The sequence below is a fragment of the Microcebus murinus genome, chromosome 3 (genome assembly GCF_040939455.1).
Source record: "Microcebus murinus isolate Inina chromosome 3, M.murinus_Inina_mat1.0, whole genome shotgun sequence".
In the NCBI taxonomy this organism is placed as follows: Eukaryota; Metazoa; Chordata; class Mammalia; order Primates; family Cheirogaleidae; genus Microcebus; species Microcebus murinus.
In genome coordinates, this window is record NC_134106.1 from 31,778,491 (window position 1) to 31,796,684 (window position 18,194).

Here is an 18,194-nt window from a genome sequence, read left to right on the forward strand (position 1 = left end):
CTGATTTCAGTTTTAATCTCAGTCCTTCTACTTACTAGCTGTGACATTGGGCAAGATATGCAATCTGTTAAAAATGGTTCTGCCTTCTGCAAAATGGGACAGAAAAAAATCTATCCTGCAGTAGTACCTTGCTGTGTTCTTCTAAGGATTAGTGGGTATAATGCCTAGCTAAAGAAGTGCTCAATACATAATAATCTTTCCCATTTCTTCCCCATTGTCTTGCAATTTGATTTTGAAATTAAATTTATTCCATCAATATCCCCACAACTAGTTTTTCTGCAAACACTAATGATTCTTAACTTCCGTTGTAACCCAGCACACCTGAAAGAAACAACATGACGACTTCAGTAACAGAGGCTCATCGTGACAGTGGGGTCTGCCTACCAGAAGGACACAACATTTTTGGAAGTGTGTTGAAGGACTGGCCTATGTAGTTTGAGAAAGCTCCTCAGATGATTTTTCGGGCAAACTTTTTTTTCCAAATCACTCTGTTCTGCCTATAATGCCTTTTTTTCTTTGACTAGTATTTATGGGCTGTTGACTGTTCTTACCTCCCTGCTTCAGTCCCTCAGGTGATTTTAAGAAGATCTTCCTGAGAAGTCAGCCCACTTACGGGAATTATTGTTAGAAACATACTAGCAACTACCTTTCTTCAACACTCACCATATGGCAGGCACCGTGCCCAGCATATTACTTGTTCATTTCATTTCATCTTAACAACTTTCAACTCACATATGAAAAAATAGAGGTAGAGAAAAGTGACATGCCAAGGTCACACAACTCCTAACTAGCAGGGTTGAGACTTGAACCTGAATGTCTCAACTCTGGGACCCATGCCCATGATCACTATGCTATACTGCTTCCTTTGTTAGAAGAAAGGCTCTCAGCTTACTGAATGAAAATTCAGGAAACAATGAGCTATTTTCTTGCTCAAGGAACCTGAGGTTTTCCTTTCCTTTCAATGATCAAGTAAAAGTTATACTGCCAAGGTTGGCTTGGGGGTATTGGAAGAATTTTTTGATAATTTTACTTGCCCATAACATAGGGGGAAAGTACCATATCTTGTACATGTTTCTAATCCCAGAACTTTCTGCCATAAATGTTGACCTGAATTGAATATGTCACATGGCTTGGAGTCAAATTATTCCTATAAGGTAGGAAGGACTCATGAAATGCAGCTAAACATTAATAAAAAGGGAAGGAGAAAAGGGCAAAGAATCCAATAAATGTCAGTGAATACAGATAGCAGAAACGTGGGCAAGCTGGCTTCAAGAGAAATGTAGAACCCTTTAATTATAGCCTGCATTGGTCATTATTTCTGAAATACAAGGTAAAAAAGTGCCTGAGGACAGAGAGCCAGTACTACCACTCTTGTTCCAAATCCAGGCAATGGTCTGGGAAAGTTGAAAGAAAATCATAATTGGCTCATTTTTAGCAATATTAGGAAGTTCTTGTTCTGAATTTGAGGGTGATTATCTAGAAGCACATTAAATATGCACTAAAGTTGTTTGAGTAACGAAGAGAGGGGATATATAACATGTGCTACTGACTTTATCAATAGACTAAATACGGTAAATATTAATAAAGTTAAGCACATCAAGTATTACTTGCATCACTTAGGAATTTTCAAAAGTTAAAGGGGATTATTTAAATTAAAATTTGATGATGTGACTATTTAATAGCTATAATTTTAAAAAGATTACTTACCTCATTAGATCTAAAACTTCTACCTTGCATTCCATGTTTCCAGAAAGCTAGCACACTGTCTTGTAGGCAAACTAGCAGGCAAGAACAGCTCAATTACTGTTAATAGTACAAAAGTTCAACTGATAAGCATCACTTCAGTCCTCCTTCTATCTCGGATAGCAATATTTCAATTAATAACTAATGTTAGCTATTTCATATTTGTATGGCATCTTTACATTTGAAAGTTTAAAAACATATAGAGCTTATTCATCTTTTTGATATGAAAAAAGAAAATCCAATGAAAACATTTATTTTTAAAATAATTTTTAAAAATACTGCAAACACATAGAAAAACATAGAGTACAGCATAAAACACACAGGTATCTACCACTCAACTATCAAATCCTGACATTCTGCCATATTTGCTTTAAATAGAAACAAATACAGCTGGCATCTCCTATATACTCCTCCCCTAATCCCATTCCAGCCTTTTCTTCCTCTCTGAGATAACCACTATTGCCATTCTCATGTTTGTTTTTATTATTACTACATTGTAAATTTACATTATCAATATAGACTTTATATTGAATATTTCCAGCTTTCATACATTTTTTATGATGATCATTTAAGTTATTTCTTATTTAGATTTTCTTTATTACAAACAATGCTGCAAAAACATTCTTGTACATCGTCTTGAATATGCACACAAAACTTTTCCTGGGTTGGACACCCAAACATAGAATTACTGGTACACAAGGCGTAAATAAAGCAAAATTTAGTTTTGTGTATTCAGTGACAAAGAAATCTAATTTTGTTTCCTGCAGATAATCATTTGTACCAGCATCATTTGTTGAATAGTCTATCATCTCCCCACTGATAGATAATACTGTAATTCCATTTACATATGAGTCTGTTTCTGGGCCCTCTCTTCCCTTTATCCCTGTGTTGATGATACCACACTGCCTTGATTACCATGGCTTTACAGTAAGTTTCAATATTGTGTAGAACAAGTATTTGTCAACATTTATTTTACCATCCTTGGTCTTTGGCTTTTCTATATGCATTTCTTTCTTTTTTGTTTTTAATTATTATAGGTACATAATAGTTGTGTATCTTTATAGGGTACGTGTGATGTTTTGATACAGGCATACAATGTAAATTTACCAAATCAGAGTAATAGGGGTACTGTCATCTCAGGCATCTATCATTTCTTTCTGTCAGGAACATTCCAATTCCACTGTTTTAGTTATTTTGAAGTATACCCTAACTTATTGTTGATTATAGTCACTTTGTTGTGCTATCAAACATTGTTCATTTTATCTATCTAACTATATTTTCACACCTATTAACCATCCCTACCTTATCCCCCCTCCTTGCTATCCTTCCCAGCCTCTGGTAACCATCATTCTACTCTGTCTCCATGAGACCAACTGTTTTTAATATTTAGCTCCCACATAGGAGTGAGAACACATGAGATTTGTTTTTCTGTGCTAGGCTTATTTTACTTAACAATGTTCTCCAGTTCCATCCATATTGTTGCAAATGTAAGTATTTAATTCTTTTTTGTGGGCTATATAACATTCCATTGTGTATATGTACCACAATTTCTTTATCCATTCATCCACTGATGGAAACTTAGGTTGATTCCAAATCTTGGATATTGTGCATAGCACTGCAATAAATATGGAGTGCAGATATCTTTCTCACATACTGAATCTCCCCTTCTTTGGATTACATGAAGCAGTGGGATTGCTGGGTCATATGGTAGTTCTATTTTTAGTTATTTGAGGTCCATATGAATTTTAAGATCAATTTATCATATGGCACAAAACACCTTGTTGGGATTTTTATTGCAAATGCACAGAATTTGTGGATTAATTTGTGAAGAACTGACATCGTTCTCATATTGAGTCTTTCCACCCATGGACATGATATAATTCTGTGTTTAAATCTTCTTTTATGCCTTTAAAAAATAATTCAGAATTTCCTAGATAATCGTCTTAAACATGCTTGAATTATATTTATTCTCATACATGTTATTTATTACTATTGTGAAAGGGATCTTTTTTCCTATGAAAAATTTCACTGATTGTTTAGGAAAGTTATTAATTTGTGTAACTCATAACTAGCAACTCTGAATTCTCTTATTAGCTCTGGTAATGTATTTATAGAGTTTTATATTCTATGTAGCTAATCATATCATTAGCAAAAAAAGATCTTTCTACTTTTTCCTTTCTAATCTTCATACTTCCCTTTTCTTGTCTAATGAGATAATGCTGAAATGTAGTAATAACAAGCATTCTTATCTTGTTCTCTGCAGTAATGGGAATTAGTTTGATCATTAAACATGATATTTTTAATAGGCTTTTGCTAAGTGAAGGACATTTCCCTTTATTGCTAATTTGCTAAGAAGTATTTTTTTTTAAATCTTTAATCACTTAGACTTTATTAAATGCTTTTTTTATATATCTATAAAACAACTACATGATTTTTCTCTTTTAATATTTAGTGTAGTATATCATATAAATACATTTTCTGACGTCGAACTATCCTTGCTTTCCTGGTGGATTTCTTATTTGCTAACATTTTATTTTGATTTTCAAAAATCAATTTTCATAAGATTAGATTATAATTTTTATTTTGTGTGCTAATCTTGTTTGAGTTCAGCATCAGTGTTATTCAGAATTCTTTCTATGTCTCCACCTCAAACAGTGTATATAGGATAGGGATTATCTCTTTCTTTAAGGGTGGATAAAAATCACCTACAAAACTGTCATACTTAAATACCAGGCAATGAGCCTGGCTGTGGTTTCCCATCTCCTGTGAGGCATTTTAAGTTTTCTTTATTGCCCAGGTGCCCAGCTGTCATCTACTTCTGCACCTGAAGCTCAGCAGGCCTGCATACTGTTTTGAGTTTCTGTTGTTGATCTTGTTTTTTTTTTTTTTTTTTTTGAGACAGAGTCTCACTCTGTTGCCCAGGCTAGAGTGCCGTGGTGTCAGCCTAGCTCACAGCAACCTCAAACTCCTGGGCTCAAATGATCCTCCTGCCTCAGCTGGGACTACTCAGCTGGGACTACTCAGTCCCTCCTGAGTAGCTGGGACTATAGGCATGCGCCACAATGCCCGGCTAACTTTTTCTATATAGTTTTAGTTGGCCAATTAATTTCTTTCTATTTATAGTAGAGACTGGTTCTCACTCTTGCTCAGGCTGGTTTCGAACTCTTGACCTTGAGAGATCCACTCGCCTCCGCCTCCCTGAGTGCTAGGATTACATTTGCTGTGTCTTCTTTAGCATGGATTCCATTTTAAAATCTTGATCAGATGTCCCTCAAAACTAATTTATCCTTATCACTTGTTTGTTGGGCAAGGGGCATTCTAGCTAGGGGAAAGAAGAAAACAGAACTAGGAATAAGACAAGTAAACTGTCTGCCCTTGGCTTTATCCTCTGCAAACATATATAAAGGCAAATATCTTTATTTTACTGTTAAAGGACACCAGAATAAGTGTATATAGTTAAATTAATTATCACTGATTTTCCCAGCACCATCCTATATATGGTTATTTTCACCTTATTTTTTCTAAATATAATCATTTTAGAATACTGATTCTGTCAGAAATGCTTTTCCAGAAAAAACTCCTATCAAGCAAAATGTTGAGAATGATAAGAAGGAAATTCCATAGAATTAAAATTCTCTCATCAGAAAGTACAACAGCAAAATATAATTGGATATACTAAATACTAAATTTTAAAGTACTTAAAAGGAAACTTTATAGAAGTCTGGAAGAAATGGGAATTCATAACTATGTTATGAGGAATGATATATATTTTTGAGAAAGGGTCTTACTCTGTCACCCAGGCTGGAGAGTAGCACATGATCATAGCTTGCTACAACCTTGAACTCCTGGGCTCAAGCCATCCTCCCACTTCAGCCTCCAAGTAAATAGGACTACAGGTATGAGCGATCACTTTTGGCTAAGTTTTTAAAAAAATTTTTGTAGAGACGTAGTCTTACTATATTGCCCAGGCTGGTCTCGAACACCTAGCCTCAAATGATTCTTTCGCCTCTGCCTCCCAAAGTGCTGTGATTATAGGCCCAAGCCACTGTGCACAGCTGAGAAACAATAATTAACTTATTTCTTTTGAAAATGCCAAATCTGCAAGGAAGATAACATTATTTCCACTACAGTTATTAAACTACTTTGGAGAATGTATAAAAGTGAAGGGTAATAGTGACCTCATATTCATTACAGCATATATTTTTATAAAATGAGTCCTTAATTATATCTCTATATAATTTCAGACAATTCCCAAATTATTTTAAGCAGTTTATAATGCAAAGAAATATAAAACTTTGACTTACCTATTGATTCAATCTGGAAATCAAAGGTGAGTTCTGATGATAATTTTCTACTGGATTTTAATCTTCCTTGGAGATTTACAATTTTTATACAACCTAGGAGGGGAAAAAGTCACTCAGAAATGAAGATAAAAGATGTCTTATTAAAAGAAGACATTCATAAATAAAAACTTACAGTCCAAGCACACAAGAATGGTATCTCTCTCCAGCTGGGTTACATGAGTAACACTTGTCTGTGGGGTATCTACAACACAAAAAAAAGTTCAGTAAACTTACGAAAAACCATAGTATTTAAAGCATACAGATAGTCAAGAAAAATAATTTTGATGGTAATGGTATTTCAAATGGATATAAATTTTTATAACACATACATAGTGGTTGAGCCAGACTACTTGGGTTCAAATCCTGATGCAAGTACTAATCCATGTAATTGCTTAACATAGTAAATGTTAGCTATTGTCAATAGTATTGGTGATGCAGAACCAATGGATATGAAAGGCTGACTGTACTGTAAAACAAACCATACTTACAATATTCTATAATGCAGCTCTTCTTTTTTTAAAAATCAGTTTTGCTATTAGCCTAAGATTTGTCTATATATGTACTTCTCACATTATGGTCCATGTATCAACAGTATTATTAAAAATAAACTTATTTATTTGTTTTTAGAAAAAGTACCTTAACTGATATTCAATTGGTCATATTAATGCAATTATTTCCAAGTAAGAGTAATACAAATGTGACTTCAAGGGTTACCTATACACGTTTGAGATTAACTGTGTTATATAAAATGTCATATGTTTTACAAAAATCATAAAATGACTCAAGTATATACCTCATTTTATAGTAAGAGATACTGCAAAAATGTTTATTAATATACACGTAATACAGGGCATTGAGGATCAGATCCCTATCATATTCATTACTAAATATAAAAATTGGTGTACGTGCTCTCAATGTACCTGCTTGGCCAAATTGTTTTAAATGTACCACATGGGTCAGCTATTTTAAAGAAAGTCATCTCTTCTTCTAGTTTAATCATAGTTATTGAAGACTGGCTTTTTATGCAGTTTTTGCTTAATAAGACACATTGTAAACTTATTACTTATAAAACCAGTATATGCATAATTCATAAAAATCACAAACCTGATTCTGTAAACCATGAAGAGGTAGAATTTGGATTGACAGTCTCAAATCGAACCACTTGGTTGAAATCTCTCCCTCTACTGACACCAACACAAACTAAAGGGTACTCCTGTTCAGGAACTACCAGCATTTCAAACATTCTAAGTGGACATGGTATAGGAAAATCTATGTGCTAGAGAAAGAAACAAAAATACATTAAATTTAGGAAAACAAAAGCAAATAATACTATGACAATACAAAAGAATTTCTAGTCTTTTAAAAGTATATAAAATAGCTTTCTACTTAATAGAAATTCAGGGTATGTAGAAAAATCTAAATTATGAAGTATCTTGATAAAGATGGTAGGTTTACCACTGTAAAAAGTTTTAAAGTTACAAATCACACAATTTGAGGATGTGAAGGCTGGAAGGGAACTTGTAAGTCACCTATCCAACCCTCTCTTTTCAGAGTTGGAAACTGAGGTCCAGGAATTGGGTGACTGGCCCACGGTCCCCCTTAGCCTTTCTGGCAGCCTTTTTTCTCCCAATTTGATACATCTTCAGTTATATTCCTCTGCCTTCTAAGCCAATTGAGAAGACATGGATGAGAGAAGTCAAATGTTAATTAGCAAGAAAAGCTCCTAAGTGTATTTAAAAATTTAGCCTCATGCCTCAAGTGATTTTATTAAAAAAATTAAATTATAGTATAATTTTAATTTATATAACTTTAAAATTATTTTTATATTGCTACCAAAAGAATAAAAGAAATTCACATTTTGAAGGTTCAGAAAAATAGATGGAAAATGGTAACTTCATTAGTAATCAAAGAATAAAATCACAATGAAATATTATATATACCCACCAAAAAGGCTAAAATTAAAAAATTAAAATTAAGAAGAATGACAATAACAAGCATCGGGGAGGAGTAAATGAATGCTCACATGTTGGTGGGGGAGTAGAAATTGGTACAAACACATTGGTTAATTACATTATCTATTATTGTTGAAGATATGCATTTTTTATGACTCTGCAATAATATTCCCAGGCATACATTCTAAAGAACATGAGTACATAGGCACAGGAAACAAAAGTAAAAATGTTCAAAGCAGCATTGTTCAGAATAACAAAAAACTAGAAATAATCCAAATGCCTGTCAACAGTAGAATGGATAAAATGATGGCATATTCACAGAAAATTATAGAGGAATGAAAATAAACAAACTATAGCTATATCCAACAACCAGACAAGTACAATGCTGCAAAAAAGAAGCCAGACAGAAATCAATGTATACTTTATGATTCTACTCACATACTGTTGAAAAATTAGGTAATATTAATGCTAATCTTTAGGTATACATGCTTACATAGTAAAAAGAGAGCACTACTAAATTTATTTTTTTAACCTGGCAACTTGTAAATTCTAAAGAAAATAAAAAGTTGTAATAGGACCACCGTAACTACTAGTTCTAAGTTGGTGGAAGATACAACATGGTCCTCATGGCTAGAACGTGAAGCTCTGTGCGCGCCTGTTCCCACACCCCTTCCTCCCCTGTGGCTGCTAGCGCGCCTCCATCACACAGGCACAGACACTTCCTCATCCATTTTCCAAACCTCCTTTCTACGAGCGTTCTCATTACCCCGCAGCAGAGGTTTTGGATAAAATTTGTCACATTTTTTTTCCTTTTATTTTATCATCACATTTTTAATAAGGTAAAACAATTTTAAGAATTCTCTTTGAAATATGATAAGAGCAATAAGGCAGAAAGAAAACAATGCTTGCTTTTTAGAAAATTTTTTTGTTAGCATAAAAAATAAATAAATAAAAAACCCTAACAGATTTTGACTACTTCTGTGTAGCTTCCAACAATAACTGAGCAATGTTGTGTACGTTACTAACCGGAAGGGATTTCCATCTAATAGCTTTAAATCCAGTTGCTATTGGTGATTGTCCTTGAGGGCAAGAACTATATTCTAGTCACTTTTATTGAGCTAGTGAGTAGCACTGTGCCTAGTTTATAATAAGTACATAGTATGTGCTGGGAAGTCTTTAATTTTTAACTTTTATTTATGATGAAAATGTAGTCTAATTAAGCAAAAGCTATCAGAAATGTCATTAAGAGGAAGGAAGAACACAGAAAACATAAGAATATTTTTGAACACATCTGATAAAGAGTTATAGTAAAGAAATATCAAAAATACTAGTTGAAATAATGCCAAATATAGAAATAAGATACACATATAAGTCTAGAAGCAGAGAGACACTTAAAGGAAAGTTGGGTTATGATGAAGAGAGGTGGGTAAGGGCATATAGCTTTGGGAGTTTAAGGAAAAGGTAAAGAGTGAAAAGGTCTTGAAGGAGACCTGTAGGCAGAACTGTCTGCAAGTCTACTACTCAGAATGCTAGTTAAGAGGCCTCACTAGTCAGAGCCAGGCTAAGTTCCATGGTGCCATACACCTGGAAAAGAGAAGCCATGGGTGGGTAATTTTTAAGCTTTCCATGTCTTCAAAATATGTATTTCCTACTGCATGCTCTTCATACCTAAAATTCCTTCAATAAAGGCTCTTTCAGCCAGGCACGATTGCTCACGCTTGTAATCCTAGCACTCTGGGAGGCCAAGGCGGGCGGACTGCTCGAGGTCAGGAGTTCGAAACCAGCCTGAGCAAGAGCGAGACCCTGTCTCTACTATAAATAGAAAGAAATTAATTGGCCAACTAATATATATATAGAAAAAATTAGCTGGGCATGGTGGCGCATGCCTGTAGTCCCAGCTACTTGGGAGGCTAAAGCAGTAGGATCACTTGAGCCTAGGAGTTTGAGGTTGCTGTGAGCAAGGCTGACACCATGGCACTCTAGCCCGGGCAACAGAGTGAGACTCTGTCTCAAAAATAAATAAATAAATAAATTTTAAAAAAGGCTCTTTCATTACATATATTAGGACACATGGTTTAACATATCAGATGACACATAAAATTCATTCATAACAGAGTTTTTAATCAGTCTATCAGTATATGTGAATAACAGATATGATGAAACTTTGTCATTTTGATAGAGGTTAGGAATGAAAGGAACAGGAAGGACATATCTAAAATAGACTAAGAGCCGGGCGTGGTGGCTCACGCCTGTAATCCTAGCACTTTGGGAGGCCGAGGCGGGCGGATTGCTCAAGGTCAGGAGTTCGAAACCAGCCTGAGCGAGACCCCGTCTCTACCAAAAATAGAAAGAAATTAATTGACCAACTAAAAATATATATACAAAAAAAATTAGCTGGGCATGGTGGCGCATGCCTGTAGTCCCAGCTACTCGGGAGGCTGAGGCAGTAGGATCGCTGAGCCCAGGAGATTGAGGTTGCTGTGAGCCAGGCTGACGCCACGGCACTCACTCTAGCCTGGGCAACAAAGTGAGACTCTGTCTCAAAAAAAATAAAATAAAATAAAATAGACTAAGGAAGGAAAGGAAAGAAGATAGGGAAGGAAGCAGCTGCAGAAAAGTCCAACTGTGTAGACTTCACCATTCCATCTAGGATAAGGCATCCTTTTGTCAGACAGGCAAGAACAAAGAGGAGCAGAGAACAAATAATTTTTGCCATAAAAAGGCTATATTCAGTAGCTCTGCTTTAGAAAATTTATAAGGTTATTTTCCTCTCAGCTTTTGGTTTAAGAATTTTTGTTTCAGTGAATTTATTTGTGAAATTACTATTACTTCAATAGGTTTCAAATTTTTAAAACTATTTTCTCATCTATAGCCCTAGTTACTCTTGATGTTAATACTGATGTGAAAACTAAATTAGATTTTCTAGTCAAGCATATAAGATTTTAAATAACAGGAAGTCAATACTTTAAACATCCTAATTCAGTATTATCAAATTTAGAAAGAATTTCACTCCAGTTATATTCTGACTCAAATTTCTACTCAGAGATCAAATGTTCATGAAATAAGACTACTTAATTCATACACAGTAGCAAAGAAAACAGTTTTTAATAATTCATTTGGTATTTCCTTGGTGTAAACTGAGCCTGCACTTCATACATTTTAAAAGTTAGTTTTTCCTCAAAATGTAGATTATAGCTGAATAATATTAAATATTTTAAAGGTCATTCATTAATTAAAGATTCTTAAGAAACTTAAGAAAAACAATTATCCATGGAAAGACATGGGCAAATTAATAGGCAGGCATATAATCAAAACAAATCGATTCTCCCTTATTATGGTCATCCCTTGTCTTCTTAGACCAAACACTAACCTGTAGATTGCTTCTCTGCGGTGATGGAGCAGGATCAACCAGAGAGTATATTCAAAACATTTCACTGATCTTTTGGCACCTGGTTTTGACAACAGGCTGTGTATGTGAGACACTCAGTGTTCAGATCCCTACTGCCATTCACTGAATGATTTCTCTAATCTCTTTACAAATTTTTATCAGGCCAACTGAGTTCCTTATAATTGGTCAGTTTTTCACACCCTGCCATGTAATCCAAAATCATTAAATAAACTTGAGAATTAACTGAAAAAATGTTTTTCTAAAGAAAATAGAAGTTGTCAATTGAGCTTCTGTACTAAGAATGTGATAGGCTGACTTTCATGCTTACCTTAATTAACATAAATTTCTGCATTGGTTCAACCCATTCTAATAGGACGATGCTAGTCTGAAGTGCCCCGCATAGGTATTTATGGCCTGTGTATGGATTTCTTACTGTCAAGGCAAAAAAGAAACATGAGTTCTCTGACCACAACACAAAGTTCTTACAGTAATAATTACATGCTCTAAAACAAAAGCTAGATGTCAGTTCAATTTCTTAATTAGACAGCAAGGTGAAAAGGAAATACTGTTTCAGGTAATAGTGGGAAATGTCCTCAATACTTGCAGGATTTTTATTTGCATGCACAAATGAAACTGCTGGTTGTAATGGTGTCGAGAGTCAGGAAGGAGGACATGAGGTCATATGTTAACAGGGAAATTAGCTGAGTAGCAACATCTTGAAAAAAGGGTCAAACTAAATTTGGGGAGAAATAGTCAAATTGATAGGATACAACACATTTAGGTGGTTCACAGGGTGCTTTTGGCAGTAATATTCAGAAGCGATAATGCTTTCTTTCTAAAAATAAAACACCTGTCCATCGCCCTCCATTTTATTAAACTGTTATGGTCCTTAGGAAACATTATAGACAGTAATCAAACCTTTAAATACAGATTTAAAAACAATAAAATTGAATTGCCTCAGATTTCGTACTTTTCTTCTGGTAAGACATAAAGTAAATATATTTGAAAAAGAGACCAAAAAAACTACAAAAAGAACAACAGTAAAATCTATAAATGTCATATAGATTTGAAATAATTAAACGGCAGAGGGGAGGTAAACAGCAAAATCACCCAGCCAAAGCAAACAAAAGGAAAACCTGGCACCTTTCCTTCTCCTCTGGCAGCCTCATGGGGTTTTCTTAGCCACTCTGCAAAACAGGGGAGCTACATGTTTTTACTGGACAGGTTACTTACCAACACAACACTTCTGACACCACTTGGTTTCAGGGATTTTTGCTGACACAGAAAATTTCCTAAATGTAAAAGAAAATGAGTATATAATAATTGTAGGCAAACTCAGTCTATGACAATAGTACTCTTACAGATCAATGGAGAAAGGATGAGCTAAAAAATTGGTGCCGACATAATAGGTCAAAGAAAGAATAAATCGGGTTGCTTTCTCATGTCCCCCAAGCAATTCCAAATGGATTAAGGATTTAAATATGATCAAAAAAAACAAAAGCCAAAACCAAAACCAAAAAACTACAGCAGTATATGACCTTGGGATTTCTTTAAAAAAATGCAAAAAGAACAAATAACACAGGAAAATACCTATAAAATTTAACTGACATTTTTTTCCACTGCTGCATCTCTAGCACCTCGAATTACAGGTGGGATTAGATTTGTTGAATTAGTAAGATTGGTTTACTAAAAGATACCGATGAGAAGTTACCTCAAAAACTGGGAAAAGATATTGTTAGCACTTATAATAAATTTAAGTCATATAAAAAGTCATCTTACCACTACAACAATTTAAGAACATCTTTTATTTAGACATCTTTATTTCTCTACTCAGGAAAAGTGGGATACAGATTTTCTGCAAAGGGATTTTAGGAGTTCCACAGACATCTGATTCAAATTTAATAGGTAAAAATCCATTTTGAATTATTTTTTAAAACTACAATTTAAAAAAAAATACACATACACTCAAGTGTCACTTATAATCAAAGTTAAAATAATGGAGACTGCCAGTGCATCAAGTTGTGTGAACCTCAAACATCTCCAGTTCTGTATACATATTTAAACTTCTTTTATACACATAAATATGTCGAAGATTAGTCAGTGCTCTGTATCAGTCATTTTTAAAATGTATAGTTGTACATAAAATTGTACAGCACATGTATGACATTCACTGTAATTCCAAACAAGCTCAGAAGAATCTTCTTAGTGGATGTTCCTGTCACTATACAATTGACAAGAGAGTAATAACCAAGCACATATAACACACTATGGTACTGTAATTTAACCTTTAGTATGTTCTATATATTGACTTTATATTCATGAAAGGCCATAATAATTACAGCTAACATATACCGAGTCCTTACTATGTGCCACGCATTTTACATGTTCTGTGCCATTTGGTCCCCCCAACAATACTATGAGATAGTCATAGCATAGAAATATGAGGCTTAGATTTTTGCTCAAGATCTTATAGTTAGCAACTTAGAGAGAAAAAACCCTCGTCTAGTGTTACTCTACCTGACTCCAATGTTCATAGTGATTCAACTTTGAGAAAAATCTACTGCTTCTCTTCATGCTTCTGTGTCAATTTAAATGAAGAGTATTCAGAGTTTGTAAGGTAAGATGTTAAAAGCTGTGAATCAAAATATTCTTGATACTATGACCTCTAAACAATGACACAGAAATTATTCCAATGCTGAGGCACTGAATGATTATAATGGCAATCCAGAATATCCTGACTTCAAATTTCTGTTTAAAGTACTTCATTGCTCACTTGACTAATTTATATTAGGAAAAGTTTTACCTTTCAATTTATAATTATCTAATTATAATTAGACTTATCATTTTAAAATATCTCTTTCATATACATTGGAGTTTCATCTAGCTTAAAACAAAAATTCCTCATACCCTTAACCAAAATGCTTTGAATCAAAGTGCTCTTTAGAGTTTTAAAAAAATATGAACCAAGCTCATGATAGATTTCCACTGGGAACAAGTTTAATGTACCTGTCTACACTTGTAAACTTGTTTCCTGGTTCCCAAAGCTAACTTACAGTTTAAGTTACTGAACTGGTCAAAACCCAGGAGTATTAACTGCTAGGTTCTCAAAGACCACAAGGAATACTACTACCAGAACAAGAACAATCAACTATTAAGTATGGCTTAGAATTAACTTTTATCAAACTTTTCAAAATAGAGTTGTGGGCAGCACACTGAAATGTCATAAAATTTTAATTAATATTCTACAGTGATCTATACACTTGCTTTAATTTTAGTCATGATTTTACCAAATGCAATAAAACTTATTTTGCCAGCACCCAATTAACTGGGATTCTAAGTTGACCAACATTTTTAATGTATTTAATGTAGGATATTTTAGGGTACACCACAGACATAGTTCAATTTACCATGCTTGATAATGATGAAAATGGGTCTATTTTGGCATTGAAAACCATGGTAGGTACTTTACATACATAATTTATCATTTTCAAAACAACTCTAGAAAATAAGTATACTGATTCCAGGATTTAAATTCGAGTCTTCTTGGATTCCAAAGCTTATGCTTTACTAAAGAATTCTAATATGGTATAATGAGTACCTATCTTTAGGAGAACCATGAGGCTCTCCATTTTCAGAATAAGAACTGCTCAAACGACGTTTAAGTTATGTTTACTGTATAGTAGAAGAAATGGCACCAATACATATATAAAATATTATCACACCCAAAAGGGTTTTAGATTTCCTGCCAATAAGTGAGAGAATTAAGAGTAGATTTTATAGTAATTAATTACTAGCTAATGAACCTCAAGAAAGTGGGAAGGACATGTTTTTGGCTGTTACTAACACTAAAGACTGACTATATCAAAGTCCCTGAAATAATAACTCAGAGGTAAAATACTCTTAGAGGTAAAATCATACTATATGGAGACTCCTTAAAAGAAGAGGCAGTGTCTTATTCAGTTTTGACTCATCTATACACAGGACACTTCATGCACATCTGGTATATTCAGTAAAATTTGGAAGAACTGTACACAGCTAGAAACAAATAAGCTAAAAAACTCTCTACTGTAATAAAAAGATATTAAAACATGAATGCATTAGAGTTTATGTGCCTTATATTCCTTGAGGGTACTTTATGTGTATCTTATATATACTTGAAAGCATGGTGGTCAGTTTCTATGCCCATAGTAATTTACAATTATCAAGTTAGAAAGTTGGATGGAGAAGTGCTTTAAGTAGGCAAATAGTAGCACAAAGTGGCAGCTGAGAGAAAAAGAGGGGCAGATAAATTATATGGGAAGAAAGAAAGTCCCCAACCCAGTTCTTGACACTAGTTTTATAGGAGCCACATCCTTAACTCAAACTATAGAGATAATATAATAAATCAAGTTCATAATCACAGTTCTGAGTATTCAGGAAAACAGTTATATTCAATATAATATATTTTAAGAAAACAGAAAAACACGCAGTATATTTTTAAATTATTTTCATCAAAAAGGTTAATTTTTAAAAAGATTTGTATACAAGGGGCAAATCTTAACTATAATATCAACTCAGCAATTGAGAACAGAGTCTCAAGGTACTTGAAAGCTCAGGTTTTACTTTAGTTGCTTTATAACAAACACTAAACAGAAAGAATGGCTATATTATAAAGTTTTTATAAAATGCAATTCATACAAGACTTAGAAGACCTTCTAGTCAACAAATATGGTCCAATATTATAATGAACAAAAGGAAGAACATAGCATAATAAAAAATTCTTGAAAGTAGAAAAGCAAAACCTCTCAACTTCTAAGTAATTATTTCCTAATGCAAAAAGATCCAAATCATTTTGATTTTCTAGGTTTACAAACTGTACTTTGAGATAAATTTTATAGTTAGCACAAATACATAAGTCAAAACCAAAGGCACTATATGTGATGTAAAATTACAGCAAATTACAGCAAAAATTAGTTTTTACCTTGCAGAAACACAGAAAACTTCAGAGAGAACAATGTGTGATGTGATTGCAAAGTATAAACTAGAAAAATTTTAGAACAAGAGTGTGATCAATAAACTTATTAAAATATATTACTTATGATATGATTTTTCTTAACCAAAACTGAGTGTTTTTACTTTCTATAGCATAAGTATTCATTAGAATATATTATTAACATACTATCTCTTAGGATGAAAACATAATTAAATGTGCCCTTACCTTGGCAGTATTTTGTCAGGGAGTTTATGTGCTGGAATAGCAACAGGTAACTTTTGCATTTGTCTTGCATAATCGAAAAGCCCTGGTAAATTATGCGAATAAAGCTGAGAAGCTTTACCTGTAGAGAAAAATAAATATGACATAAAAACTAATAACAAACAGTAACAATTATAAGGTATTTATAAACTAAAATACATACCAGATATTGATAGTAAGCAGTTGTTCATTACATATAACCATGTACACCTTCGCGGGAATAGCTGATGAAGAAAAACCAAAACACAGTTTATAAGAAATAATAACATTCAAAATAATAAAAAAAGAATATACAAAATAACATACTTGTTCCATTGATGTTTCATGAAGTTCATTAAGATTCAGAGTATAAATCCCTTCTTCGGCACCAAATATCAAGTACTGATCTGAAATAAAAGTAATTCGCTGACTGATTTTGATAAATAAGATACTTTTAAAAAGGATTTATACAATCTAGAATTCAGTAAATATATGTTAATATATAAAAAAAGAATTACTGAGATTTATAAGCAGTAAAAACTTGTTTTTAATTTCAATACAAAGAGGTTAGACATTCTAGACTAATAAATTGAGCTATCTATAAATAGTATCCTGAGAACAGTGAAGAAAAGTTTTATGTAAGGGAGGCTCTGAAGACTGGTATGCTAGACTCTTCACACTTCAGAGCTAAGAATTGGCAGAGAATCTGCAGTTCCTTTTCCTAAAACCATCGTAAAAGAGGATCATGTACAAATGACATACAGAATGTAAATCAAGAACAGCTGACACCGACTCAAAATATTTTTACAGCGTAATATTTTTTCAGGGTTATTACTATAAGCATTCTGATTTTTAAAAAAAGCAACCAGGATCTGACTACTGCCTATTAAAAAGTTAACTAAAACTTGGATACCTGCTAGGGTACTCAATATCTTCTAGAACTATGGTCCCCAAACCCTGGGCTGTGAACCAGTACTGGTCTGTGTCCTGTTAGGAACCGGGCTGCACAGCAGGAGATTAGCAGCAGGTGAGCAAGTGAAGCTTCATCTGTATTTACAACTGCTCCTCATCACTTGCATCATGGCATAAACTCCACCTCCTGTCAGATCAGTGGTGGCATTAGATTCTTATAGGAGTGCAAACCCTACTGTAAATTGCATATGAAAGAGATCTAGGTTGCACACTACTTATGAGAATCTAATGCCTAATAATCTGAGGTGGAGCTGAGGTGGTGATGCCAGTGCCGGGTAGCAGCTGCAAGTACGGATTATCATTAGCAGAGAGGTTTGACTGCATAATAAATGTGCTTGAATCATCCCAAAGCCACCCCCCCACCAGTCCGTGGAAAAATTGTCTTCCATGAAACTGGTCCCTGGTGCCAAAAAGTTTGTGGACTGCTGTTCTAGAAGATATTAAAAGCCTATCCATGGTCCTGTCTGATCTGTTTATAAAATAAAGGTCAAGAACTTCTCCAGACTAAAGGGAAGCATGTTGAGAACAACACTGAATGTCAAGAGCATACCTAAATTGACCAGCATTTAAGATTAGTACTGGCA

The 18,194-nt window shown here is 33.8% G+C and overlaps 1 protein-coding gene across 7 annotated transcripts in view; it reads right to left on the reverse strand.

Annotated features, from left to right (window-relative positions):
* MAP4K3 (mitogen-activated protein kinase kinase kinase kinase 3) overlaps positions 1-18,194 on the reverse strand; it is a 153,327-nt gene that overhangs the window by 3,239 nt on the left and 131,894 nt on the right. For all 7 annotated transcript variants that reach the window (XM_012788510.2, XM_012788507.2, XM_012788509.2 and 4 more), the window contains 9 exons: positions 16,966-17,045; positions 16,823-16,883; positions 16,624-16,741; positions 12,660-12,718; positions 11,755-11,858; positions 7,191-7,362; positions 6,220-6,288; positions 6,048-6,140; positions 1,708-1,778 (listed from right to left, as the gene is read on the reverse strand). In XM_012788510.2, the coding sequence (XP_012643964.1) occupies positions 1,708-1,778; positions 6,048-6,140; positions 6,220-6,288; positions 7,191-7,362; positions 11,755-11,858; positions 12,660-12,718; positions 16,624-16,741; positions 16,823-16,883; positions 16,966-17,045 (827 nt within the window). The remainder of the gene's footprint in view (positions 1-1,707; positions 1,779-6,047; positions 6,141-6,219; positions 6,289-7,190; positions 7,363-11,754; positions 11,859-12,659; positions 12,719-16,623; positions 16,742-16,822; positions 16,884-16,965; positions 17,046-18,194) is intronic.